This window comes from Tupaia chinensis, unplaced genomic scaffold, assembly GCF_000334495.1.
Source record: "Tupaia chinensis unplaced genomic scaffold, TupChi_1.0 Scaffold146837_1, whole genome shotgun sequence".
NCBI lineage: Eukaryota > Metazoa > Chordata > Mammalia > Scandentia > Tupaiidae > Tupaia > Tupaia belangeri.
The window spans coordinates 2,448,242-2,476,169 of record NW_006206691.1 but is presented as its reverse complement, the minus strand read 5'-3'; the positions used below and the strand labels follow the sequence as shown (position 1 = coordinate 2,476,169).

Genomic DNA, 27,928 nt, shown 5'->3' with positions numbered 1-27,928 from the left:
TTTGTTGTTGTTGTTATCTGGTCACTTTATTAGGCTCAAATAATGTGTATTATGAATTAATACATGTAGGTACAAGGTACTGAGTGAACATAATTTAAATGTTAAAACATATATATTTATTTTATTTAAATTTTATAAGGAAGTGGTTCTCAGCCAAGGGCCATTTTGTCCCCCAGGAGATCTCTGGCAACGTCTGGAACATTTTTAGAGTCCCAGCCAGGGAAGGAGGGTGCAATAGGCATTGAAAGAGTAGGGGCCAGGGACATCACTCAACATACTGTAATGCACAGGGCAGCGGCCCACGACAAGGAATTACACAGCTACAATGTGAGAATAGTGACAAAAACGAAAACACCTGTTGTGGAACAATCATTATTCTTCTCATTAAATACTTGGATCTTTATCATTTCTACCCTCATAAAACATTTCATTCAAAGTAGAGGGGATGAGCTCTTTTTTTTTTTTAGAGATTTTCACTGTAGGGTGCGTACGCTCGCCAGACAGATAGAGAGAGACATAGAGACAGAAAGCGAGAAATCACCCCCCAGGGGGGATGGTCACGCCGCAACCCCTTCTTCTCCATTCTCCTCTCGGGATCTTGGGCACGCACGCACATGTGCCCGGCGTGAGTTTTAAGCCACCGGGTCCGGGACGCGAACCGCAGTCGACTACGTGGGAGCCCAGCGACATAGCCATTACACTAACTGCTGGTTCCCAGGATGAGCTCTTTTGAAATCATGATCATTGATCATGTTTCAGAATGACAAGCAATCTCAAGTGCAAATGAAAGCACACCACCAGGGCCCAGGAGGTAGTGTGGTGGTTAAGGCACCAGACTCCCACTGGACTTGACCACATTTCGAGTCCTGGACCCGGTGACTTGAAACTTATGCCAGGAAAGTGTGTGGACTTGCCCAAAATCCTAAGAGAAGAATGAAGGAGAAGGGGTTGCAGCATGGTCATTCCCCCCAAGGAGTGACTTCTTACTTTCCCTCTCGATGTCTTTCTCTGTCTCTCTGATGAATGCTTGTGCACTGTGGCAAAAAACTTAAAAAAAATTTAAAAAAAAAGAAAAAAGGATACCACCAAACAATTATTAGTACATTAAGTTTATGACAACAAACAAGCATTCACTCCTTTGAAAGTTATTGTGCGAGAGATGGGTAAGAAATGACAAGCCACTATGTGAAATAAAAACCTCACTTAACTTTCTTGTAATAGAAACTGCCAATTCACATGTTCACATGGAAGTGCTCCCAATATAGGCTGAAGAAATAGTACTTTCAATGTGTTCCTTGTGGATTTATACTTAAAATCTTGAGGGCAAGAAAACCACTTGGACAAATGTCATTAGTGCTTTTTAATCGTGAGAAACTCTTCAGAATTCTGAGGCAGTCATTTATTAATGATATTTGAGTAAAGCCATTCTTCAAATGCCTAAGCTACTGGGACAAAGGTTGGGTTGTTTTCATTTTGAGAAAACCAATTGTTGTCCTCAACATTCCAGGCAAAAATATCAAACAGAGGATTCATTGGATAGTAGACACCCCCACCCCCGCCAAACAACCCAAAGAAGTAATGGGTAATAATATAACGAGTATTTGTAGAAATACAAGGGTCTAAAACCTCCAAACATGTTGAATGCCCATTGGAAAGGCTATTGGTGACAGGAGGTCCATGGGGAGTAGTAACAGGTTAGATGGAGTCTGTGAAGTCAGCAGAAATCAAGGGCAGAGAAATAGCAAGTTCCACCTATGAGTTAGAGCTGATAGCCGAGGAACCAGCTTCCCTGCTTACCCTGTTTGCCCTGCCTATGTCAGAACTTCACATCCCACCTTGCTCCAACATAAACACTACAGTCTTTCTTTTCCTGCTTGTCTCAACTTTTGACCTTGCCATAGCACCTGAACCTCACCTCCTGCTGTATTTCCAGTGTTCTCACAAGAATATGGCCATCCATGATTCCTGACTGCACCCTTATTTGTGTGTTTGGCTTTGGCTTTCTCAACTCGGAACTTCACCTGGCTGGGGATGAGCCACCCTCCAGAACTGGTACTGAGCCCATTCCTCTGGAGCCTCTTTCCCAGATGGGTGTGTAGCTAAGAGGCTAAGGTTCTCTCGTAAGGACAAACACTTGCCTAGTTTCGTGTTTACAGAAAAGGCACAGGAACAGTGTCCCAATTTGGATGTAAATTGCAAATCTGCTTTTTTTTTTTTTTAATTTTTTTTTGAGCCATATGTAACAGAGATGCTTGAAGGCACCTACTTGAAAAGACTTGACTTTTTGAGATACTTGATTGTGTAGATCAAAACAGCCTCTTTAGCTGAGATTTGTGTTGGGATAGGTCAAATCACTGCCTATTTTTAGTTTGCTAACTACTGATCCATAGGAAACTCTACTTCCCTGCTGCCATTAGTACCCTCCACAGCTTCAGTTACTGTGTAGAAACTGCCATGACATTTTATGGAAAATCTGTCACACCTTCCCATGTGCAGGCAGCCTGAAGTGCATTTTTGCCCGTACATTACAGGTTTCACAATCAAGGTATCTCGAATTTTTAAATTACGCTATAAACCAACCTTTTCAGAAATTGGAAATAATAACAAAATAAGGAAACCTTTGTGAATGGGGGAAGGGAATGGATTGGCTGTATCTTGGATTGTCCATTATCAACTTGGTAAGGAAATCATTCCCTTGGGATAATTTATTGACTTGGAATGGTATGGTTGTTCTTTCAACTTTCCAAGAAAACATTTAGAAAAGATAAGTTGTGAGATTCCTATTGTTTTAGCATGAAAAATAACAACTTGTCAGTCTAAGTCAGTAACTATATTTTGGTGACAACTGGCATTATGTGAAAATATTGACTCAATTCCCAGGCACCTTGGATGTGTGAAACTCACACTCTGTGACAACTCCAGAATGTCTAAATAGGAGCAGCCAGGGGCAGCAATCTGCTTGGAAGAGGTAGAGGGAAAATTTCTGGAAGGTGCATTTGTATTACAGTTTTTACTTAGACATTATATTAAAGGTCAATTAAAGCATCAGTTTTTTATTTTCCCTAAAGATGCTCATATTATATTTTACATATGTTCACAGATGTTGAAAAAATATCTTTTCTTTAGATCTAAGATCTAGACTAGCTGAACATATGTTCAAAGATCAAAGAACATATGTATATGTCTACCCACACACACACTGGGATTGCTTTGAGGGACAGAGAATGCTTTTGGAGATTGGAGTAGGGCATGCTGAAGAATGCCATGCTGCCTGCCACCACTTGGCACCATGGCCATTCATAACTACTCCCTTTCACCAACAGGCATTAATGAGCCTACACAAAAAGAAAAAAAGAAAAGAACAAACAAATAAAAACAAAAAAACTGAATGTTCTTAATTCATGGGAACAAATGATCTCAGTTAATAAGAGAACATTAGCTAATATATAGATTTTTCTCAGTGGCAGACATTGACCTCTCTCTCTATGCCCTTCTCAAGCATAATAGCCAAGTTGACTAAGTATCTGTGCAAGCCTGTCTTTCAGACAGTGGGTCAATCTCAGGCCAAAGTCATGGGAGGACAGTAAGAAGAGATGAATTCCATATGGTTGCTCACTCCATGGTCTGGCAGGGCTCAGCTACCCACAGTACCCCTAGCTTCAGCTCCAAGTTTAGTTAAAGCATGACAGTATTTTTAAAGAGTAGTAGCAATGCGTTCTGGTAACCTCCAAATTCCACATGTAACTGCAAGTGGACCCTAGAAAGAGACAATTGTTTGGGTCTTCCCTTCTCCTAGAATTTGAAATTGGGAAATGTTGTTAGAATTAGGGACCAGCAGTTAGCGTAATGGCTATGTCACTGGACTCCCACGTAGTCGTCTGCAGTTCGAGTCCCAGACCCGGTGGCTTAAGTTTATGCCAGGTGTGTGTGCACGTATGCCCAAAATCCCAAGAGGAGAATGGAGGAGAAGGAACTGCAGTGTGGTCATCCTTCCTGGGGGATTATTTCTTGCTTTCTTTCTCTCTGTCTCTGTCTTTCTGGCAAGCACATGTGCCCTGTAGCAAAAAAAGAGAAAAAACTCTCCACAAAACAAACAAAAAAAACAACAACAAAAAAACAAACAAAGAAAAAGAAAAAAGAATTATAGCATCAGATGGCTCAGCCTCAGTGGCACAGCAGTGGGGCACTATTGCTTAAGGCTAGGACAGCAGGGAGGCCCAGGTTTGGTTTACAGAAAATCTAAACAGCTGGGTATGGTGGTGCATGCCCAGACCCTTAGCTCACTTGGATGCTGGGCCAAGCAGACCACAACATGGCAAAATCTTATCTAAAATACTTCTCTTTCCCTCTCTTTCCTTCTCATGATAAGGACAAAAAAATTATAGTGTCAGAGATAGGTGGAACCTAAACAATGATATGTCATATGCAAAACCTGAGAGTCAGAGGATTAAAGTGATCTGTTTATTCATACAGCCTTCGAAGCAATTCATTTCACTGTCTATGAAATCCCAGTCATCAGGTCCAAAGGACCCAATGTTGTTTTCTGCTGTTGGAGTTGAAAGTACATATCTTCAGAGCCTCAGGGCTTTACAAAGTTGAAATCCAGCTCCTTCTAAAGCTAATGGAGGCAAGGTAATCTGCAAACCTGTTTTCAATTCAGAAAAGCAATGTCCCCACATACCATCCCTCTCAAACTGTGGCTTCGGGCTGGCTAGGGGGCTTTGTGATGTAAAAACAAACAAACAAACAAACAAAAAACCAAAACACTTACAGCTAACAAAAATTAAACACAGAAGCATTGAAGAGTTTCTTTTCCTAAGCAATTAAAAAACTTCTTGCCCTTAAACAAACCACATTATTTTTAATGGAGTATGATTTTTCACTGTTGCATTGAAGAGGTCTGACCTTAACATATAAAGTTATTTTACGTGTCAGTTTTCTTAATTAGCTGGATAATGTATACCTTTGAACAGTTACAAAAAATGCAAAAAGGAAGAGAAAACAGACATATAAATACAAAGAACAGTCACTCCCTTCACAGATGATGAAGCACTAAAACTAGTAAGTATAACAAAAAAACAAATATCTACTACTTGTCTGCAGCAGCAACACTGAATGTAACCTTTTCCCCCTTTTTAATTAACATAATAATTGTACATATTTGCGGGGGTACATGTGATTTTTCCTGTGCAAGATTATGATGTGTAATGATTAAATCAGTGCAATTAGTATATCCATCATCTCAACCATTTATCATTATTTCACGTTAGGAACATTCAAAAATCCTCTTTTAGCTACTTTGAGACATACAGTAAGTTGTTGTTAATTATATTCTCCCTATTGTATTATGTAACACTGGAAATTGTTCTTAGCTATAGATAATTTAGTTTCCATTAATCAACATCCCTCTATCGGCCCCCCCACCCCCATCCTCCTTCCCAGCCTCTAGTTGTCATTCTTCATCTTTCTACTTCTTTGAGGTTGGTTTCTTTTTTCATTTTCCTTTCTTTCTTTTTTTTTTTTTAATGTGGAGTTATTTTTCTGTGCTTGGCTTATTTTATTTAACATAATGTCCTCCAGGCTTTCCCATTTAACCTCTAATGACAGTTCATCTTTTTTGTTTTTAAGGTTTTTGCCATAGGGTGTGTGAACTTGCTGAGGAGAAACAGATAATGACAGAGAGAGGAGAAATGAGAAATCACCTCCCAGGGGAATGGCCGTGCCACAATCTCTTCTCCTTCATTCTTCTCTCTGGATTTTGGGCACACATGCATGCACATGCACCTAAAGTCATTTTCAAGCTGCTGGGTCCAGGACTTGAACCATGATTAGCTATATGGGAATCCAGTGCCTTAGTCACCATGTCACCTACTGGCCCTTTAGTCATCTTTTTTTTATTGAAGGGATAGTATTCCATTGTGGACTCTGTGTGTGTGTGCGTGTGTGTGTGTGTGTATCACATTTTCTCTATCAATTGTCTCTGGACATCATTTAGGTTAATTCCATATCCTGGCTCTTGTGAATACTGCTGTAGAAGCAACCTTCTATATATGATCTGATAATATCACTATAAATGCCCACATACGGTTCCCTTTGGAATCTTTCCAATACAACACACTATTCTTCCTCAACTTTTGAGAGTAAACTGAAAGAGTATTAACATAATGCAGGCTTATGATTTTATTGTGAGTGTGAAGTGTTAAGGAATGTGGAGCACTAGTAAACATAAGCATGTATATATAGAGAATACGAGAGCAACAGAGAGCACAGTCTATACTGAATGGCGGAAAGAATGTTAAGACTCAGGGTATTTGAATTCTGCCTCTGTCACTCACTCATCAGTGACTCTGGTCAGCCCATTTGAGCTTCAGATTTATCACCTGCAAAACTATGATATTAGTAAATAAAGTATTTATTTATGAAGATGAAAAGAGATATGGTATTATATACTACAATATGTAGTATAGAGAACCAGCTAAGTGTTGATTCTCTTTCCCCATCTCTAGGAATGGGAAACCTAGTTCGCTGGTCTCTCTTCTAGATGCTTCTTCGTAAGGGTACTTAATTCACCTACTGGGATGTAATTTGGAAAGTGATCTATGGTAGGGTTAACTTTTATCTAAATAACAGTGAACCAAGTTTTTGTGAAAACTAGCAGTTGGCTCTTCTGATATTGAAAAAAAAAATTTATCTTATAATTGTGGCCCTACACTTTGCATCTCATGTTGTAAAGATAATAAATTTTTATATTATGTGCATAGTTAATTCAAGCACTGCAATACACCTTTGACACGAAAATATTTCACACCCTTGGAATCCATTCTTTGCAAGCAACCTAAAAAGTCCATGGCATTGAGTAATTTGAGCAGATATGAACCACACAGGCTGTGCAACAGGAAGGCTTGTGAAGCTGGTGAGTGAACTTAGGTTACTGACCAACTCCGAAAAGCAGCTTGGGTAATCTAATCACTGAGGTGAGCATGAATTCATTGCCATAATATGTGTTCACTTCCAAGGATGTGTTGTAAAGTATACCTCTTCCCTGAAATATTATTTGAGAGATAGAAAACTTAATGCCTATACACCACCAGCAGCTAACATTTTCAAGCAATTACTTTTGGACCAGGTATGGTATTATAGTAAATACCGAAGGATCAGGCTGTAGGCTTCCTGGATATCTTGGACAAGAGCCTGGGGGCAGCATGCCAAAATGATTAATAGTGTGGTCTTTGGAGTCTGACATACCTGTGTTCTGCATGAATTCTGCCTCTTTCTAGCTGTGTAACATGGGGCTAATGATTTATCTTCTTGAAATCTTAGTCTTTTCATCTGTAAAATGGGGTCAAACATAATGGTTACTCCATAAAATTGTCAAAGGTATTAATTATGCTAATAAGGAGTTTATAAAGAACCCTAGTTTTATATTTAAAAAATTATTAAGAGCTTATGGTGTACCCTTGAACTCTTCTTAAATGCCTTTTCATTTATTAGGAAAATGGAAAAAGATATGGTCGCATTTAGGAATAACAGAATTTGGGCTGGAAAATGGCATTGGAATTTAAAAGACAAAATAAAATATTGGGTCATTGGGAAAGTCATGACACATTTTTGCATGGAAAAATACATCATGACTTTCTCAATGACCTAATATATTGTAAGTTTAATAGTATTGCGAACCGCGGTCGACTACGTGGGAGTCCAGCGACATAGCCATTACACTAACTGCTGGTTCCCAATAGTATTCTTAATAGAATATTATTTAAGAATTTATTGTGGCTCAGTCATTTGACAAACAATAATAACTCACTTCCAGTCCAAATATATGAACTGGATTGGGGGTAGCAGCATTGAGAAAAAGGGGAATGAGAATGTTGAATTTGAACTTTAAAACATGTGTGAAAATCCAGTTCCATCGATGTAGTTTTTGATGTAGCTTTTCTTGGTTTTCATTTGATTCAAGGTTTGAATCAAGACACTGGAATTTACAAAGCTCTATTACATTTGTTTAAACCCAAGACATTTGTACAGGGTTTTCAGGATCACACCGATCAAACAACTGCAGCCAGAACCAATTGAGAGACAGTCTAAGAATGTAAGACTACATTCTTTGTTTTGATTTTTTTTATGTTTCAACTGATTTCATTCTTGCAGCATGTCAAAACTGGAACTATTCCAGAGTCTTCTCTATCTCACAACCAATATATCAACTCAACTTCGGAAATACAATCAAAACCCAGCCCCTCTCACCTCCCCTGCCTCTACTGCAGTCATACTACTAGCCCCTGGCTGGACTGTTGCAATACTGTTTCATAATTCCCCTTGCTTCTCCTTTTGCCACTCTACAATATATTTTCCACATAGCAACAGAGTGAGCCTTTAAAATGCAAGTCAGGTCTTGTCCTGCTGTTGTTCAAAACCCTCTGATGTCCCAGTCATAGTAATGGACAATGGTTGATCTGCTATTCTGCAGGCTGAGGCCACCAGGAAGGCCTGGGTTCTATTTCTGGCCCACCCTAAAATCTGGACACCTTGGCATGCACCTGTAGTTTCCGCTACTCAAGAGGCTCAGGCAGAAGGATCACGACTAAAACAACAACAAAATATTCCCATGAATTTAAATATCTGAATAAAATACATCACACTCAGCTCCAGTCAACCAGGCCTCTTTGTTCTCGGTCAAATATACCAAGCACACGGATGCTTTGGGGGGGTCTTTGCATGTGTTTTCCTCACAATAGTCTTCTGCTTCCTTCCAGTCTCTGCGTAGATGACTAATAAGTCATCTTATGAGAGAACTCTTATCTGACCTCACATACCTCCCTCTATCAATCTTTATGCTCCTAGTCTATTCTCTCTGGGTGTAGCACTCATAGCTCCCCTTTACATAAATAATATGAGGGGACTTCAGAAAGTTCTGGGAGGGGCCAGTTGATGGTGTACTGGTAACACAACTGGACGCACATGAGGAATGTCTTGGGTATTGCCCAGAGATCTGCTTGAGCATGTTGGGTCTAAGTGCACAGGTCAGTTAAGTGGGGATGGATGACAATGTGAAGATCCTGGAAGTGATTGTCTTTATTTCTCTGTGTCTCTGTCTCTGTCTGTCTCTCATGAAAGAAATAAATTATTTTTTTAAGTCTGTGGAAAAAAATAGGATTAAAGTATAAGTTTACATTGGTGCAAAGAAGTTTGGAAGTCCATGCACAGTTCTTTATATAATACACATATTCTATGAACCTTCTGAAGACTCCTTCTATATTTATCTCTCTCTTCTTTTGTCTTTCCCAACAGAATTCATGTCCCCTGAGAACAGGAAGCTCCTCTTTTTTGTTCATGGTTATATTGCCAGCAACTGGAACAGTGTCAGCACATGGTAGCCTCACAGTAGATGTTGTTGAATGCAACACTGTGCAAGTGGAGGGGTTAACTGAGAAAAGCAATTTGATCAGGGTGAAATGAAAGCATTCTGGTCCTCTCCTAATGACCATATCAGTGATTCTGAATACTAGGGTTTGTCTCTTACTTTCAAACCTTGCATTTCTAAAAGCTATGGCTGCTTGGCACAAGCAGATGGCATAATAGTTGTGTTGCTGGATTCCCACGTAGTTAATTGCGGTTCAAGTCCTAGACCTGGTGACTTAAAACTCACACCTGGCACATGTGTGTGCGTGTCCAAGATCCCAAGAGGAGAATGGACCAGATGCCATCCCCGGGGGGGGGGGGGTGTGACTTTTCATTTTCTGTCTCTCTGTCTCTGGTGACCACACATAACTTATAACAAAAATCTCTCTTAAAAAAAAAAATAGTCACAGCTTCTCTTCCTTCATGGGGTGCTGCTCTCAGGAGTAAATGAGTCCAGAGACTGAGATTCCCTTGTCTCAATCAACATTTCTTTGGCCTCAAGGCTATACTTGACTTTGTCAGATAGAACCACAAATCCATTGTACCTAAAGTAAGAACAGAAGCATGCTCATGTGGTAGAGGACAGGGACCAATGGTAACCAAGTTAGGGGCATGATCTCAGAGTAGGCTAAGAGTTCATTCAGCTTCTCAGGAGCCTGAGTGACAAACAGTAAGTCATTTCCACTCAGTGGAGATGGGAGTTCTCCATATTTGTTCTTTCCAGATTTGAAGTTCCTGCTTGGTAGTAAATTCAAGGTTTCTATACATTCCCAGAGTTGGCAACAGTGTTGGCTCCATTTATTATTTCATTCATTCTTTCTGTACTATTTATTAATGATTAATAGGTTCATTAATTACCTGCTATGCACCAAACACTAGACTAGGTGCTGAGTGTTGTTAGAAATCAGCCATGATTCTTTCCCTGACGAAACTGGTAAACTAAAAAGATAAAGTGTATATAGCTGCAGAGCTCTGTGGATACAATCCTAAAGTAGGTGGGATGCCATGAGAATGAAAAACACAGAAGACTGATCCACTTGAAGGCAAGATGTTCAGGTTAAACAATGACAAGAAGTGAGAGGACGGGGTACAGTATGCAGAGGATGGAACAACACAATCAGGCCCAAGAGTGGGAGGGAGAGTGGTACATTCAACAAAAGAAAGATGCATGTGAGGCTAACACCTTGGGAAAAGAGCGTGAGGAAAGGAAGGTATGCCTGGAGACTGAGAACACAAGCCAAATTACTCCAGCTATATAGGCTCCTTTAAAATGTTAGTGTTTAAACTGAAAGAAGTAGAAAATCTCTGAATCTCAGACCCGGAAACTACATGATATGATTTGAATTTGCAGAAGTTCTCTTGGATTGCATCTGCAGAAAGGCCTGAAGGAGAGATAGGCACATGGGAGAGGCCTTTCGGGCAGTCGCTGCAGTTCCAACACAACACAGCCTCTAGCTTGCACTAGGGTAGATGCAGTAGAGATGGGGGAGAAGGAAGAGAGCAGGCGAACTGACCAAGCAGCCAAGCCCTGGAAGGAATAAAACAAGCTTGGAGGCTCAGTAAACAGCTGTATTGATTTTGCATCTCATTTTCAAGATAAGCTTTTATTTTCATTGCTGCAATGCATATTTGGCCCCCAATTTACATCCATTCCACTCCCACCCCATCACTTTACTTTGCTATGGAGTAGCCATAATTTGCATTCCATTTCTCCAAAAGGCTCAGACATGAGGTACAACAGGTGTCCTCTGATCAGCTCAGCATACCCTCGGAGTCAGCCCTGCCCTGAAGTCCTTAGCTAACCTTCAGTGGAGCTGACTTAGCTAGATTCTGGAGATGAAGGAAAATGACTAATATTTATTTTATTCAGTTCTGTGGGTGATGTTTCCTAGGGCTAACATTAGAAATCACAAAACATCACTGTTGACCTGTTCAGCTCACCTAAGCAACATACCCTGGTGCTAGTTTACCTAATCTTTATTAAATACTACAAATACAGTGGAGAAAAAATATAGAAACAAAATTTTCAAAATGTGACTTGTTAAGGCAATGGTGAAAAGCCAAGTTATTTTTTCCTACTCACATTTTACTAATATTTTACTTACACTAAAATGATCCTTGCTGAGGATTTTCTAAAAATTACAGTATCATGTAAGAAGTGGTGAAAAGTCTCATTCGCTTCACAACATTAATATCTGTGAACATCCAATACTAAACTTTAAGAAAGTAGCACAAAAATACAAGGGGGGGGGACAGAAAAATAGATGGAAAACTATATATACTACAATTATACTCAAATATCAAGCAATTTTGGTCTAGTCTCATTGCCTACTGGTTAAGGGAGCTAGATTCAACATGGTCAACTATGGTTTGATTCCTGGCACCAATAGCATAAAAAATACACTGAGCATAGGTATGTGAATGCCCCCAATCAAGACAGAATAAAGAAATGAAAGAGGAGGGTCTGCAGCATGAAGTGCTTTCCTGTTCTATCGCTCCCTCTCTCTCCCTTTCTCTCTTGCATGGTACACTCACCCTCTGGCAATAAAAAAGAAGGAAAGAGAAAAAGAAATCAATCAATCAGTCTTGAAGGACTAAAGCTACTGTCATTGATTCATAGATGATGTTATTTCACATATTTTCCTAAAAAAATATTTAATTACTTCTTCCAGGAGAGAGAGAGAGACAGAGAGACAGACAACCAGGTCAGGGTCTTCAAGCTATGAACAACCCCCTGCCCCAACCATGTAGGATCAAGAATATGTGTCCCTATGCCCAGCATGTGTAGGCAGACCTCAGGATATGAACCTGGAACCCTCCCATGTGGCCTGAGTATTGCAGAGGGCCACATTACCACTGTACCGCCACAACTGGCCAATTCATGCATTTTTCACTCAAAATTTTCTGAATGATTCTTATTGATTTACACTAATAGAAACCTCAAAATCTATCAGATCTTCTCAAAGAGGGATCAAATGTGCCCTAGAAGAATTGTGAGATTGTTCCCAGTGGGGGAAGAGGCATTAACTGAGAAACTGCAGGAAATAGGGCTCTAAAGTCATTATTTCAGTTCAGTAAGAACTGTCTCTACAGACTTATGTATTTATTTGAGGCATGGAAGCCCAATATTTCCAATGAATAAACAACTCTCCAACTAAAGATATTAACAACAAAAGCTCCACAAACCTAACTGAAGCAGCTATCTCAGTACTTTCTACTTCTAGACCCATCCTGCTGCTGAGAACAACTAGAAACACACAATAAAAATAATCTGCTTGAAAACATGGAAGAGCTGCCAAAGAAGTCAAAACTTAAAACTAGATAAAAGAGATGCTCATGGAAGAAAGCCTAACTTCCTGCATATCACTTCACCCACCCTCCCTAAGATTTGTTATTTCTTTGGGTTAAAAGAGAAATTGAGAAACTAGAGAGAAGTCAGCCGTAGAGAGGAAGCAAATCCCTTAGAGTTTTCAACAGTCTCATAGCTCTTGGGAGGAAAAGAAAATACAAACACACAACCACAACAGCAACCAAAACCCCAAACAAAACAAACATAGTTCATGACAGCCGAGGCAGCCGCAAAGACTTGGAACTGAGATCTCACAAAGAAGTGAGGTTCAAAGACGGCAACCTGGCACTTGATCACAAATTTGGTTTCCCGAGGTCTTTGACAGTCAATTAAGTTACACACAGCAACAGTCAAGACAAATTGAAACCATCCACAGAGCAAAGCAAAGTTTTTGGCAGTCTCATAGTGTTGGGAAACAGAAATTGGAGTTTATGATTCACAAATAAGGTGCAATACTAAGTAACACATGCAATCCTCTGCCAGCACCCCTGAAAGATTATAAAACTGCATTAAAGCAAAGTAGACTAGACTTGTGAAAAACCACAAATAACCCCAAGTCACTTCGCTCTTGGATTGGAATGAGATGGTCTGCCTCTGTTGCCCCACAGAGGATAGGGTGAGTCCTCGCTAAAAGGAGAAAATATTATCCAGATCCTCTATATTTTCCCATATATATGCTTGCCATTAATTCAAAATTATCTAGAATATCACAAAGCACAACCTTGAGAACAATAAAAATATAGAAACAAGTTTATCTCCATTCAGAAAGCCTCAAAGAGTTCCACACTAAATTATTTATATAAGTCTAAACTCAATGAAATGAAACATGCCATTTTCCAGTCATTTGTGAGGTATTGGGAGTGAATTGTCACTACATCTTATTCCCTCTTAAATGTCTGCCAAAAGTCTTTAAGTTCAGTCCCTCTTCCAGTACCATCTTGCCCCACAAATGGGTAAGTTCATTAGAAAAAAAAAAAGTTTCTGTTTTTGTTTTTATTTTGGTGACACCAAGAAAGTTAAACCATTCTAATTCTAGTTTCCACATAGAAACCCTGACCCCTGCCATTCTTCCTAACATGATAATAACTAAAACTACTGATTCTTCTCTGCTCAAACCACTGAGGACTAGCTTGGGTGTCTGCTCTACTGCAGCTGGAAGTCCCATTGTGGAGTAATAACCCTGTTCAGACTCTCTTGTGAGGTGTGCTGAATCATTGGTTTTCACACCCAAGCCAATCTGGGGTTGTGGGGGTTACCCTCTGTGGGGCCACTACAACAGAGAAACGAAGATGACCAAAATTTTGGAATTTTTGGTTTAAACTTTAAAATGACTATGATTCATTTATTTTTAAAGAAGATGACCTAATAATGAATTTTACTAAAGAACTAGAATCAATTTTAAAATAAAAATCAATGAGAAATCCTTGAAAAGAAATAGGATCCAAGAGGTAAGTTTCAAGTACACTGGACACAGATGGATAAGTGAGCTAAAAATTATATGAGTAGAAAATAACCAGACATGATCCAGCTGTGGTAACATACTACATGCTGCATGGGGGGCCCAAGTTACATTCCTGGACCACGCTAATGAGCTGGGTATGATTATGCACACCTGTGGTCCCAGCTACTTGGGAGGCAAAGGCAGGAAGATAATAACACAGCAAGACTCTGTCTAAAAACACCACATATACATAAACACACACACACACACCCCACAATAAAGAAAAGAAAATAATACATTAAACAGCCACACTAAAGTATAGCTTAGAAAGAAATCAATAGGCTTAAATGCATATATCACTAAATTAGAAAGCCTAGAAATCAATGATGTGAGTATCCATTTCAATAAGTTATAAAAAGAAGAGCAAGTTTCACTGAAAGAAAACAAAGAACAAACATAAAGGTAAGGGCCAAGATAAATAAGAGCAAATTCAAAAATATCTACAAAACCTACAAAATCTTTTAGAAAATCTTAAATTATGAACTACTTGCAAATCCAATGAAGAAAAAGGGAGATGACACTAATTAGCAATATGTGCAAATCCAATGAAGAAAAAGGGAGATGACATTAAATAGCAATATGAGAAGAAAGAAGAAAAAAGGAAGAAAGAAAAAGGGGAGGAAGGGAGAAAGGCAATACAGCTCCCCTCACATTAAATAGAAAACATAAAGGTTTTAGGGACAATTTTACACCAATCAATTAGTAAATAAAAATAATAAATTTCTAGAAGACAACTTAAAGCTGACCAAAAAAGAAAAATTAAATTTAAATAATCTTAGTTTTTTAGACCTTTCCTTAAAACCCCAGGCTCATACTGCTTTACCAATTCATTTCTTCAAACTCCTCTCGGGATCTTGGGCACGCACGCACACGCGCCCGGCGTGAGTTTTAAGCCACCGGGTCCGGGACACGAACCGCGGTCGACTACGTGGGAGTCCAGCGACATAGCCATTACGCTAACTGCTGGTTCCCCCAATTCATTTCTTCAAATATAAAAAATAAATAATACCAGTCTAACACACTCACTTTTAAGAAGTGGAAAAAAGAAATAATTCCCAACTCGTGTTTAGAGGGAAACATATCTTAGATACTAAAGATCTTTAAAGGAGAATAAAGACAATTCATATAATTTTCTCAAAGTGTGCAGAAAGAGTATTTGATACAATTCTATGCTTATAATTAAAAAAAACAACTCTCTAAGCAAATATGTTAATAGAACTAATTTGATCTAATAAAAATACCTGCAAGGAATCTAGAACAAACAACATAATTAATGATAAAGTATTAAAATCTTCCCAATGAGATCTAGAATAACAAAACTGTCTATTATCACAGTATTATACTGAGGGCCCTAGCCAGTAAAGTAATGCAAGAGAAAACAAGGCATAGGGATTGGAAAAGAAGAAATATAATCACAATAATATTCTCAAGTAGAGAATCAAGGATCGCGTAAGTGGCTGGATTCACCTGTAGTGGATCCTAGGGATGGGATGAGGAGAGATGCGATGTATCCAGAATCTACCACTGGAGAACGATGAATGCATAAAGCTGGCTCTTTGACCCTGGCCTCACATTTCCATGGGGCATTCGGTTTGAATTTCAGATATGATCTGCTACATAGAGTTATAGAAAGGCTGAACGAAGAGGTTTATCACACAACTTTAAATTCATGGTCTTTTCTTCATCCACATGCCTACAGCACACCATTAATTAATGTTTTCTGTAAATTCAGCAATTCTCTCAGAAACACTGTAATTACATAAATGGGGAGATATATGCATGTGCTAACATTATTATTTTATTACATGTGACTATTTTAAAACCTTGTAACATTCATGCTCACCATTTTTTCTTTTTTCCTCATTTCCTTCTTTCTGACTAACCTCCCCTTCACCCCCAGCTCAGTCTCCTCCTTTTCAACATGTGAAGGTTGAAGGTCATCAGTGCTCCCAAGGTCAACCTTGGAAAGGCTCTGAATTTCTCAGTAGTCAAGTGATCTCTTGGAAGATGGTGGGTGGAAACTGGAAATTGGGACAGAACCATAAAGACTGCCTTGGTACTTTAAATAAGATCATATTTTTAGCTCTACGAGGGTGTGGCCTCAAGACTCTCTGTAGGAAAGTCGGAAGTAGTAAGGTAGTAAGTTCACAGAACTTGCTGACTGCCCTACTGAAAGACAGCCCAGCCTGTGTCATAGAGAACCAGGGGCTTGATGGAGGGCTTCCTGTGGCTGGGTGTCTACAGAGGTAGACAGTGCAGATCACCCAAAGAGCAAACTAAGCGTAGAGCACAACCCAAATGAGCACCATTCCCATTACCCATTCTAAGAAAAAACAGAGAATTTTACATTTAATAAACTCACTAAGAATTTAATTTTGCCATTCTCAGAAAACAAAAACAATTACCTTCGTTTCAGTTATCATTTTGAGTGATTTTACTTTATTTTGAATTGAAGTAGGAATGCACTCCAGTGGTGATGGTGGTGGTGGTGAAGAGCATTCGGAGCCTGCCCAAGTTTGAACCTGATCTTAATAACCAATCCCTAGAATGGCCAGGATTCACTCCAATCCTGGGCTCTTTTCCTCAGCACATACATTTCCTGCTTAACATCTCTTTTCTATTTGGCCTCGTATCATTAATCCCATCTTTGCCAAGCTGTTGGTTTCCAGCTTCTAAATTTATACAGTCTAGTTATCATTTCTCTTGAACAATATCTTTTTCTAGATTATACAAGTTTGCATGTATAAAACAACTCCCACGATTTTTCTAACAGATAAACTAGACTTGTGACCCTAAACTTAACACTTGTATTGCCCCCAAGATCTTTTGCCAGGAATCTAAACCTCTCTGGGGAAAGTGGGCTTTTTTTTCTAAACTCACACTGGAGGGAGCTGACTTAGGTTTCTGGGTACAGTGAGGAGGAGAGGGAGGAGGAAGAAGAGGAAGCTTGTCAGCCTCCATTTGGCAGTGTGAATTCTACTCCCTCAAATCGAAGCTGATATTCAGCACTGGGAATATCTACTTCTGTTTCAGCCTCTGCCTGTTGTTTAGGGAAATTGGCAGGCATGTTTAAGAGCAGGCTTAGACTGTGAGCTGGAGAAAAGAAGTATTAGTGATAATGTTTTTCTTTTGAAAGGAATAGAATAATCAGAAGGTAAAGAAAAGAAAAAGGTTCCAGGATTTTATTTCTCCAAGAAAAATGTAGGGTAGTTCTGTATTGCAATGCAGAGCTGTATTTAGGGATCAAACCTGCTGGCCCATTCTCCTCTCCCGCCCTCCCGTGACTTACCTCCACCAATTTGTTGGCGTGTTCACGGAAAACCTGGGCATATTCTTTCACTTCCTTTTCATTCCCGCTCTTCGCTGCCTCGATGAGAACCAGCAAGGGAACGTTGGTTTCCAAGAAAGAATCGGATATATGATCCATCACTGCTTTCCGAAGCTATGGTGAAAAGAAAAACAAAGCACAGTTAAGGAATGTCAGTTTTTAAAGACTACTGTTCAGTTGTCATTACCCATGGTGATGATGTCCTCTCTCTCTTTCTAAGCCATTCTTTTTTTATATATAAAAAGTTCATATTTGTTTACTCCATGAGTAAAGGGAACAGAGACAGAGAGAGATGCATACTGCCAACAAGGTCCACATGCTCTGGTTTACCCCCAGCTTCTGTTAGCCCACCTGTGTCCCAGACACACTCAGGGAGGTCCCTGGTATGAACTCGTAACTTTTCCATGAGGGTCTGCCTCACAAAGCATCATATTTTACAACGGCACCACCATCTGGCCCCGGCCTCTTTTTCATTTTCCTAGTGCTTATCACATCAAGTGAAAACAGACAGTGATGAGTGATGGATGTCTATGAATTAAATGTATGACATGGCAACTTGAAAGTTACATATATGGCCTGTAGCTTTGATAGGCTCTCTCCTATCAAAGATCTCTTCTCATCCATTGACCCAAATGTCCCCCTCCAGAGGTTTGGAATCATAATGCAAGCAGTTCCAGAACCCCGGCTCTTTGAAAAAGGAGAAATCTAGGCATCTACCAGTAAGTAGAGAAAACCGAGAATAAAGAGCTGAGCCATGACATCTCCCCCTAAATCACTGCACCCTCCTGTCCCTTTCTAGATCCATTGTTTGTCCTTGGTAGAGAAATATCAAACATCCAACAATTTCAAAATGTTTCTAGGGCCAGCCAGTGGCATATTGATTGAAGTGGCTGGATCCTACATGGCCAATGGCACAGTCAGTATGAGTCCCGGACCTGGCGACTTGAAAAACGTGACAGGTACGTGTGTGCACATGCCAAAGTTCTGAGAGGAGAATGTCGACTTGAAAAACGTGACAGGTACGTGTGTGCTCATGCCAAAGTTCTGAGAAGAGAATGGAGTTGAAGGGATTGCAGCGTGGCCATTCCCTGTGTGTATATGTGTGTGTGTTTGGGGGAGAGTTCTCACTTTCTCTTTCTTTCTCTGTCTCTCTCTGGTAAGTGCACATGCCTATTGCAAAAAAAATAAAAACAACAAAAATTTTAAAAATGTTTCTACCCAGGTGCTATGATGATATAATTTCTGTGCTCCAGAAATAATATTTACAATTATTCCTTAAAGTAAGTAAAAATAAACAGGTTCAGATTGTCTAACAATACGTAATTACATATCATCCCCATATTGTTAAAGTACAAAAGCAGGGCAGCTGCATGAAAATAAAACGAAGCTGTCCCTGAACAATCACCTCAGTTTATAATCGTCTGGAAGTATACAGGATACAAATAAAAATAAACATAAGAGAAGATGGTAAACAATCTGTATATGTTCCAAACAACTGATCTTGTCCAGGAATATTCAGCTGAATCGTTTAATAGGAGGCACATTTGTTGCTGGTCAGAAGAGGAAGAACCATGGACAACTCTCAATTCCTTTTTGCACTAATTGTCATAAGGTATGAATTTCTGTATGTATGACTTAGTTTGGTTTAATTATGAAGTAGGTATGACATTTCACCATATAAGATATAATAAAGTCTATTTGAAGTTAACATTACTTAGTTACTTCTTTGGTGATATATATTAAAGTACTGCCTGAGGGTCAGTTAGTGGTGTGGTGGTGAAGGAGGATGGAGCCCACATGGGCAATTTTGTGGTTTTGGCACTTTAAAAAACATTCTAGGTGCATGTACATGCATGCTCAAGATCCTGAGAGGAGAATGGAGAAGAAGGGATTGCAACAAGGCCATGCCCCCTGGGGAATAATTTTTCACTTTCACTCTGTCTCTCTCCAGTAACTGCACACACCCTATTAATAAATAAATAAATAAATAAATAAATAAATAAATAAATAAGGTCACATGCCAGATATTCAGCTAAGACTTTTATGTTCTACATTATTTCATTTCAGTAAGACTAGTCGATAAGGACTATTCTTATATCAGTTCTTGAAATGAAGAAACTGGGATTTAGAAAAATTAAATAACTCATCTATGATCATAAGGTAGCAAAAGGCAGAGCCTATGGTAAGAAGGCCTGAAGGAGATTGTGCAGTGAACACTAAACTGATCTACCATGGCTCTCCTTCCAAACATTGTCTAACACGGCAGACAAACAACTGGGAACATAATCAAAAATGAACTTGACAGGGACAATGGAGATAAAAAAAAAGTCCAGATAAAATGGAGCAATGAGCAGAGCCAGACTATCTTATCAATCAAGCTATTATATTTTTAATATCAAATATCAATAACAAATGTGAGAGCTCTGTGAAGCTAGAAAAGCTATCTGTATCAAGTCACTTTCTAAATGTTTACAAAAAGTGAGTGACTTAAAATTATGAAGATCAACTCTTATACAAGGTCATTATAAGAAAAATGAGAATAATCCCTACCTACTCTGATACCAGGCCAAAAAGATATGCCTATAAAATAGATTAAACTACTGTTTCAAATTAATTAAGAGACATAAAGAAAATGATATAAGCTGTGATAGAACAACATAAAGTAGAATAATAAAAGAAGTAAAAGGACTAGCAGATGGTGTAATGGTTATGTCACTAGACTCCTATGTTGTTGACTGCGGTTCGAGTCCTGGACCTGGTGTCTCAAAACTCACGCTGGGCATATGTGCATGCGTGCCCAAGATCCCACAAGGAGAATGGAGGAGAAGGGATTGGGTCATGGCCATCCCCCCCTAGAGGATTACTTTTTCGCTTTCTCTCTCTCTGTCTCTCTTGTCTCTCTGATGAACACATCCAACCGATACCAAAAAAACGCTTTAAAAAGAGAACTAAATAATTATGTCATTAATCTCAAGATTTATAAATGAAAAGACAAATCATCTCAGAGCTGGCCCTACATCAGAGCAGTTAAGTGTTGTGTGTTGGCAGTCAGATCCCATATGGCAGACTACAGTTTGAATCCCAGCCCCAGTGGTTTGAAAATATGCCTGGTGTGTGTTGGTGCGTGCATGCTCAAAATACTGATGTGACAGAGAAATGGAGGAAAGAGTTTATGGCGTGACCACAATCCACTTGAGGGCGCTTTCTCTTTCTCTCTCTCATGAGAAAATGTGCCTTCTGGCAATTAAAAACAAAAATCACTTCAAGAAGATTAAACAAAAATAAACAAAAACATCAGCAAACGTCTTAAGAGAAATAAAAAGAGCAAAAAAGAAAAAAATTTAAATCCATAAGAATTTTTTAAAAATAAATGTAGAAAAGGTAACAGATATTAAAGATAAAAACAAAAAATATTTTATGGCCACCACAGCCCTTTAAGAAGAAAGTCAAAACAAGAAAACAGAATGAAAACTGAACATTTTAATTGATAAAAACTTCCTTGAATACATGAATACACTGAAAACTACATTATAATAATATGTTATATGTTTCAAAATTGCTAAGAGTAGATTTTTTTACAATGCTTATTAAAATAGAGGTGAGGTAATAGATATGTTAATCAGCTTGATATAATCATTCTATAAGTATACATATTCAAAATTGTACCCCATAAATATATATAATGATTATTTGTTCATTTAAAAAAATTAATCTTGGAAAAAAAAAAGAACTTCATTCTAATCTTTTTTTTTTTTTGAGAGGTTTTTGCTATAGGGCGTGTGCGCTCGTCAGACAGACAGAGAGAGACAGAGAGACAGAAAGTGAGAAATCACTCCCCAGGGGGGATGGCCACACCGCAATCCCTTCTCCTCCATTCTCTTCTTGGGATCTTGGGCAAACACACACATGCGCCCAGCGTGAGTTTTAAGCCACCGGGTCTGGGACACGAACCGTGGTTGACTACATGGGAGTCCAGCGACATAGCCATTACATTAACTGCTGGTCCCAAAAAGAACTTTATTCTAAAAGAACACATAATGTGCCCGAATAGACTGAACCAAAAATATCAACCAACACATAATCCAATATAACTATTTTTCTATATTTCTAGAGAAATATGGGGGAAATAATCTTTGTGCATTTAGGTAAATAGGGTATACAGTTTATAAAGGAAAGAGAATTAGTCATCAGACTTTTCAATAGCAAAGCATTAAAAAATGAGATTCTTAAGGAAAGATAGTATGAGCTAAGAATTCATAACCAACAAACTGACCTTGAAGGATGTAAGGCACAAATTTTATCAACATGCAAGAACTCAGCGAATATCGTTAGCCTTTCTTGGAGAGTCTGCTAGAGAAGGAGCTTCAATAACTACACTAGAAAAAAACAGCAACCTAAAGACTGACAGTGAGTACCAGATATATGCTTACTCGAGGAACTCAGAATAAATGATGACTGAATGGTAGAGAGTATGATATGAGACTTTCATGTGCTATGACAATGAAGTCATATTACAGCATTGTAAAACTGGGAGGAGAAAGGGAATTGAATATATAAAAATATTTTCTCTTTCTTACATCATTTTAAGTATACTGATAATATGATATTATTGTTGTGACACTATTGTGCTTAAAGGTGGAATGAAGCAAATAATTGATTTCGAGACTGTAATTCATCATCTTCTGTGATTCCGCTAACTAGGATTGTTGGTGGGAAGAAAGAAAGTTAAGAAAAAAACCTGTAATACTGGATCTAAATTAGGAATATCAATAGGAACACATAGGATTTGTTTTTCAGCTTTATTTAGGTATAAATGACAAATAAAATTTTATATATTATATATCCATTACTTCGCATAGTTAGATTTGATTTTCTTTTTGGCTTAGAAGTCTTACGATCTGCTTTCTCAGCAAATTTATATATATTCATGAAAGTTACCCTGCTTACATTAGATCCTCAGGACTTACTTATCTTCTAACAAAAGTTTTGAAGATGACCAATATCTTCCCATTTCAATACTCCTAGCCTCGTCGCTGGCAACCACTGCTCTATTCTTTCTCTATGACTTGTTTCTTTGTTTTTACACTACCCATGATTCCATTGTGCATTTCTTTCTCTCTCTCTCACTGGCTTATTTCACATAGCATTATAAGACCCTCCAGGACCACACATGTCAAACAACAGGCTTATTTCCCTTTTTGTGGTCAAATGGTATTCTATTATATATACCTGCAATCACATTTTCTTTATTCATTCAAATGTCAATGGATACTTAGGTTGTTTCCATGCATTGGCCACTGTGAATCATGTTGTAAGGAAAATAGAAGTGCACATGTGTCTTTGAGATGCTGACTTTATTTCCTTTGGAAATTTACCTAGAGGCAGGATCAATAGACCACATGGTCATGTGAAAATAACTCAAGAAGCTCGGATGGGACAAAGATGAGACAATTCGACCTTCATGAAGGATAAAATATTAGTGGATTGAGACTCATCGATATGTTTAAATTCATGAGTTTATATAATGATTATAAAAAAAAAATTGTTCACCTTCAGAGGATGACTGGTGAAAAGAAATCAATTCATTTATCTTGAAAGAATCAAGAATATATCTTGTCTTTCCTATTTAAACTGGAATTCTAAACAACAAGAAAAGCCTCTGTTTATGAACTTTTTCTGCTTAATAAATGAAAATGAAATGATAAAATCTTACCACTTTGCAACTCCTAATGAAATACCAAATCTAGGCAATGAACAACTGTAGTTAAAAACATCACATGAATAGGAGACAACCAGACATCATGTGCCTTCTGGTGAAACAACACAATCTCTACTAGAGTCTTGCCCAATGGATCAAACCAGAAACTGGGAGAAGTTCTAGATATCCTTGGTATTTCCAGAGGAAAATATAGAGGATGGGGTTGGGCCCCATAGTGCAGTGGTTAAAAACTGTGCATTAGGAGCTGGATCCCACATGACTGACCACGGTTCAAGTCCTAGCACGATGACTGGAAGAGCAGGTTGGGTGTGTGTGCACATGTATGCAGAATTTCGACAAGAAGAGATGGAGGGAAGTGGAGGAAGAGGGATTATGCTGTGGATCAATCCCCATTGAAGGGTGTGTGTGCTCTCTCCCTCTCTCTCCTTCTGGCAATTAGGGAAATGAGAAAATACAGAGGACATAAAAGCATATGGCCCAGTACTATGCATGTCCAATCCACAAAACCAAACCAATCTACATACTACCCAAGGTCTCCAACATTTATCAATAGATGATTAGCACAAAACATATATACAGAGATAGATAGATAGATAGATAGATAGATAGATAGATAGATAGATGATTAGCAAGAGAAAGGGATGGAAGGGGATGCAGGAGTCTAAGAGAGACAAAAAGACACATGTCACAGAGTAGGTAAAACTCAACTATAACATCTGAAGGTAAGCACTGAGTAATAAAAACCACAGTGCAACACAGGAAGTGAGCACATTGTATCAGGATAATGGCTACATTTGGAGGAAGGGGGGAGGAGTATATGCAAGGGATTCCATGCAGGCTGGTAGAATTCTATTTCTCTTTTTAAAAAAATGTTTAAAGAATTATTTATTTAATTTTGTTACTATTATCATTATTTTTTTTAAAATAATGCCATAGGGTCCATGTGCTCACTAGAGAGAGAGAGAGAGACAGAGAAAGGGAAAGTGAGAAATCAAGCCACGTCTGGGACTTAAATCGTGGTTAACCATGTGGGAGTCCAGCACCTTAACCACCACACCACCTGCTGGACCCCAGAATTCTATTTCTTAACCTGGGTAATGGTAAGAGCATTCGCAGAATAATAATTCAATAAAATATATATAGTATCTGGTTTCTCTGTGTTTTATCTTATAGTGAAAAAGTTAAAATTGAAACAAACATTTTTCCTGTATATTCCTTCATGTTCGTTTCATGTTTGTGGAGTATAAATGACCCTCAAGGCAACCTGAAAAGCCATGAACTGAAGATGGCAATTATCCTGGGCCCTCAATACACAGAAGACAGCTCCCTAGTGCCCTGTTACTAAACACGCATTATGACATGATTAAGATATGATTCTACTGTGTGGGAAGCTTTGTACATTTTGAAAAATGTATTAGTTACAGTACTTGGCCTGCCCTAATTTAATCCCAAAACAGACCTTTTTTTTTTTTTTTTTTTTTTTTTTTTTAATTTCCTGCTAACTCGACCTTCTTTTAGCCTGCCTTTCTTTTCCTGGATTCTTGCTGCTTAAAGCATGGGCCACAGGCCAGGATCACTGCCATTTCCTGGGACCTTATCAGAAATGCAAATCTAAGTTCCCACCCCAAATCTACATTTTCATCAGAAATCTTCATTTTATTAAGATGCTTTGATGAGGTCCTTGCCCCACAATAAAATCTAAGGAACACACGCACACCTTAAGATCTATTGTATCAATCAAGTCCTTAAGTCTCAAAAATTAGAAATGAATTCTGGCTGATTTAAGCATAAAATCACCTTGTTAGTTCCTAGAATAGACAGAATTCAGAAAATTTAGGATACTCGGTATCTCTGTGTCCTTATCTTTTGATTCTAAGACCTGAGGAGGACCTGCCACAGTAACACAGTGGTAATACAATCTCTTGGGAGCTGAAGACACACAGGAAAGTCCTGGGTTTGCATCCAAAGACCTCCCTAGACACTCCAGACACGCTTGTGCTTGTTCTCCTAGCTGAATGAAGCAGAGAGTTGACTCTGTTATCTGGATCCTGTTGGGGTAACTCCCTTTTTCACTCATGAAATAAATAAATAAATACACATAAAAAATAACATCCTAGGCAGATTCATCTGGTTTTTATCTGGGTGAGATTCCAACTCTAGATCATGTGTCCACACCTACTTGTAAAAGCACAAGAAGGAGGTGCTGGGAGCAAAGTATTTTGTGGAAAACAAGTATCCTGGCCATTTTAACGTCTTATACCAAGATTCACAGAATGAGAAATTCCCTAAACACACAAAAATGAATTCAGATGCTGGTCCCCTGAAACAAAAATTTGCCTCTGAAAAACAGATTTGAGAAAACATCAATTCAGAGACTCAAGCATGGATGGAAAGTAGAAAAATATGAGATGTATTTGTAAGAAATAAGTAAAAGGTAAAGAAATGTTTGTAAGGAGCAAGACCAGAAACTATGAAGTAGCAGGGGAATGGCAAGTATGCTGCAACTCTTCCTTTCTGTGCCCACACCAGACACTATTAATCGATTGCAGCACTGTTTTAAGCTGAGTTCAAATACCACTTCATAATCCTTCTCAACATGGTGCTCCAGGTAGCCAGTATTAATCAATGCTTTACCTCCTGCAGGAAGGAAGCTTGCTTTCTTTGCTGAACCTTCCCTGCAGTGGAAACTCCTTGCCTGCCAATCTTTAGGCAGAATTGACCTGGCATCTGAGCAACCTAGTGTCATTTTGACTTTTGGAAATAAAAGATAACATACAAGTGTTGGCTTGGCTGATGATACTAAAAACTACCTATTTAACATTTATCCTGTCATTTAACAGATATTTGGAAAAATCCTCTTAAGAATAAAAGCATTAAGTTCTTCACTGCCATGATACAAGACTTACCAACCAACATACAATTTGGGAGGACAGAATGATTTAAAATAGGCTCAAGGTGCCAGCAGGTAGCACAGTGGTTAAGGCGCTAGACTCCCTTTAGGGTCAACCACAGTTTGAGTCCCACACCTGGCAGCTTGCTTTCTTACTTTCTTTCTCTCTCTCTCTCTCTTCCTACCCCCATCTCTCCCTGGTGAGCCCCCATGCTCTGTAGCAAATTTTAAAAGAATAATAATGATAAATAAAATTAAATAAATAATCCTAGAAAAATAAAAACACACCAGGGTTCATTCCTGCATGCCTCAAATCCCAACAGGATAAAGAAATGGAAGAGAAGGCATTACAGTATGATCATGCCCCATTGGGAGATGCTTTCTCCCTCCTTCTTCCACCTTCATCCTCTCTCTCTCTCTCTCTCTCTCTCTCTCTCTGTCTCTCGGTAGCACACACTCATTCTCTGGCAAATTAAAAAAAAAAAAAACTGAAACCCTAATTTTTTCCATGAATATGGCTGCTCCCGGCTCTTTATGATGATTGACATTTTTTACCATATTTCCTTAAGCTTTGTGGGTATAATTGTTATTAAAAATGAAAAATCAAAGTAACAACATGACTGGGCCAGGAGCCATTCAGCCTAGGGTAATTGACAAGAATCAGCCTCATTAAGTCAGGCAAATTTTAGCTATCTGAAGGTCAATTAAGGTAATCAGTCAATGCAGTAATCCACCCAAAGCCACTTTAATAAAGTTAAGGTACCACCCACACACAGAGTCCACTGGCAATGAAGACGCCATTCATGGTTCAGGCTGGGTGTAGGGGCAGGTGCGGGAGCAGAGGCACCACATTCTTGAAGCCTGCTGAAGAGGATTTAGAGAACAATCACCATTTTTGCTTTATTTTGTTTTGTTTGAAAGAGCAACACAAAATTCTTTGGCCATTATCTTGATGGCACCAACTATCTTCTATGAAGCAAAATCATTTTAATTGGGATACCAGTAACTTTTCTTCATGAAATCAATTATCTCTTAAAAAACAAAAACAAAAAACAGTTCATCAGCCTTTCTCCTCCTCCCTCATCTATTCCACAATCCAATTCAGGTCTGCTAGGTTAATTAAAAGCTAAACTGTCACCCTTAGCAACACCTACGTGCATGCAGTTGATGCTTTAGTTTAGCCAGATCAACAGTCCTGGGTCTCTAAAATTTTCCTCTTTGAGTGCTGATAATAGTCAGGATAAAAGTCAAGAGCCTAATTCACTCTTAGGATAAGAAGCACTGAGACAAACTTAGATCACTGTAGTAGATTTTTGCATTAATGCAAAAATTCTCATTCTTCTTCTATCCATGCCCACCCTCTATGACTCTGAGCTTTGTCAAATGGCATGTCTGGGTCCACTGAATGTTGCCCACCATTATGTATGAGGAGGTTAGAAAGGCCCATTCACCACTGGGTTTGCATGGTCTTGCTCTCTGCCATCCCCATAAGAAAAGCATGCCCAGGTTAGATGGCTTGTTCCAAGAGAAAGGTAAGAAACATGTTGGACAGTACTGAGACACCTCAGTCATCCCTGTCAAGGCCATCCTAGATTAGTCAAAAATAATCAAATCCTAACAGATGACAGAGCTAAAAAAGTGACCACCCTAGACTAGTGAGCAACAAATGCTAATGCTATAGGCCCTTGAACTGCTGTTACACTAAAGTACTGTGACACTAAGTAACTGATAATGTATTA

The 27,928-nt window shown here is 38.7% G+C and overlaps 1 protein-coding gene across 2 annotated transcripts in view; it reads right to left on the bottom strand.

Moving 5' to 3' along the window:
• The window catches only part of CTNNA2 (catenin alpha 2), a 917,008-nt gene that overhangs the window by 276,574 nt on the left and 612,506 nt on the right, over positions 1 to 27,928 (bottom strand). For both annotated transcript variants that reach the window (XM_027768558.1, XM_027768559.1), the window contains exon 3: positions 17,542 to 17,694. In XM_027768558.1, the coding sequence (XP_027624359.1) occupies positions 17,542 to 17,694 (153 nt within the window). The remainder of the gene's footprint in view (positions 1 to 17,541; positions 17,695 to 27,928) is intronic.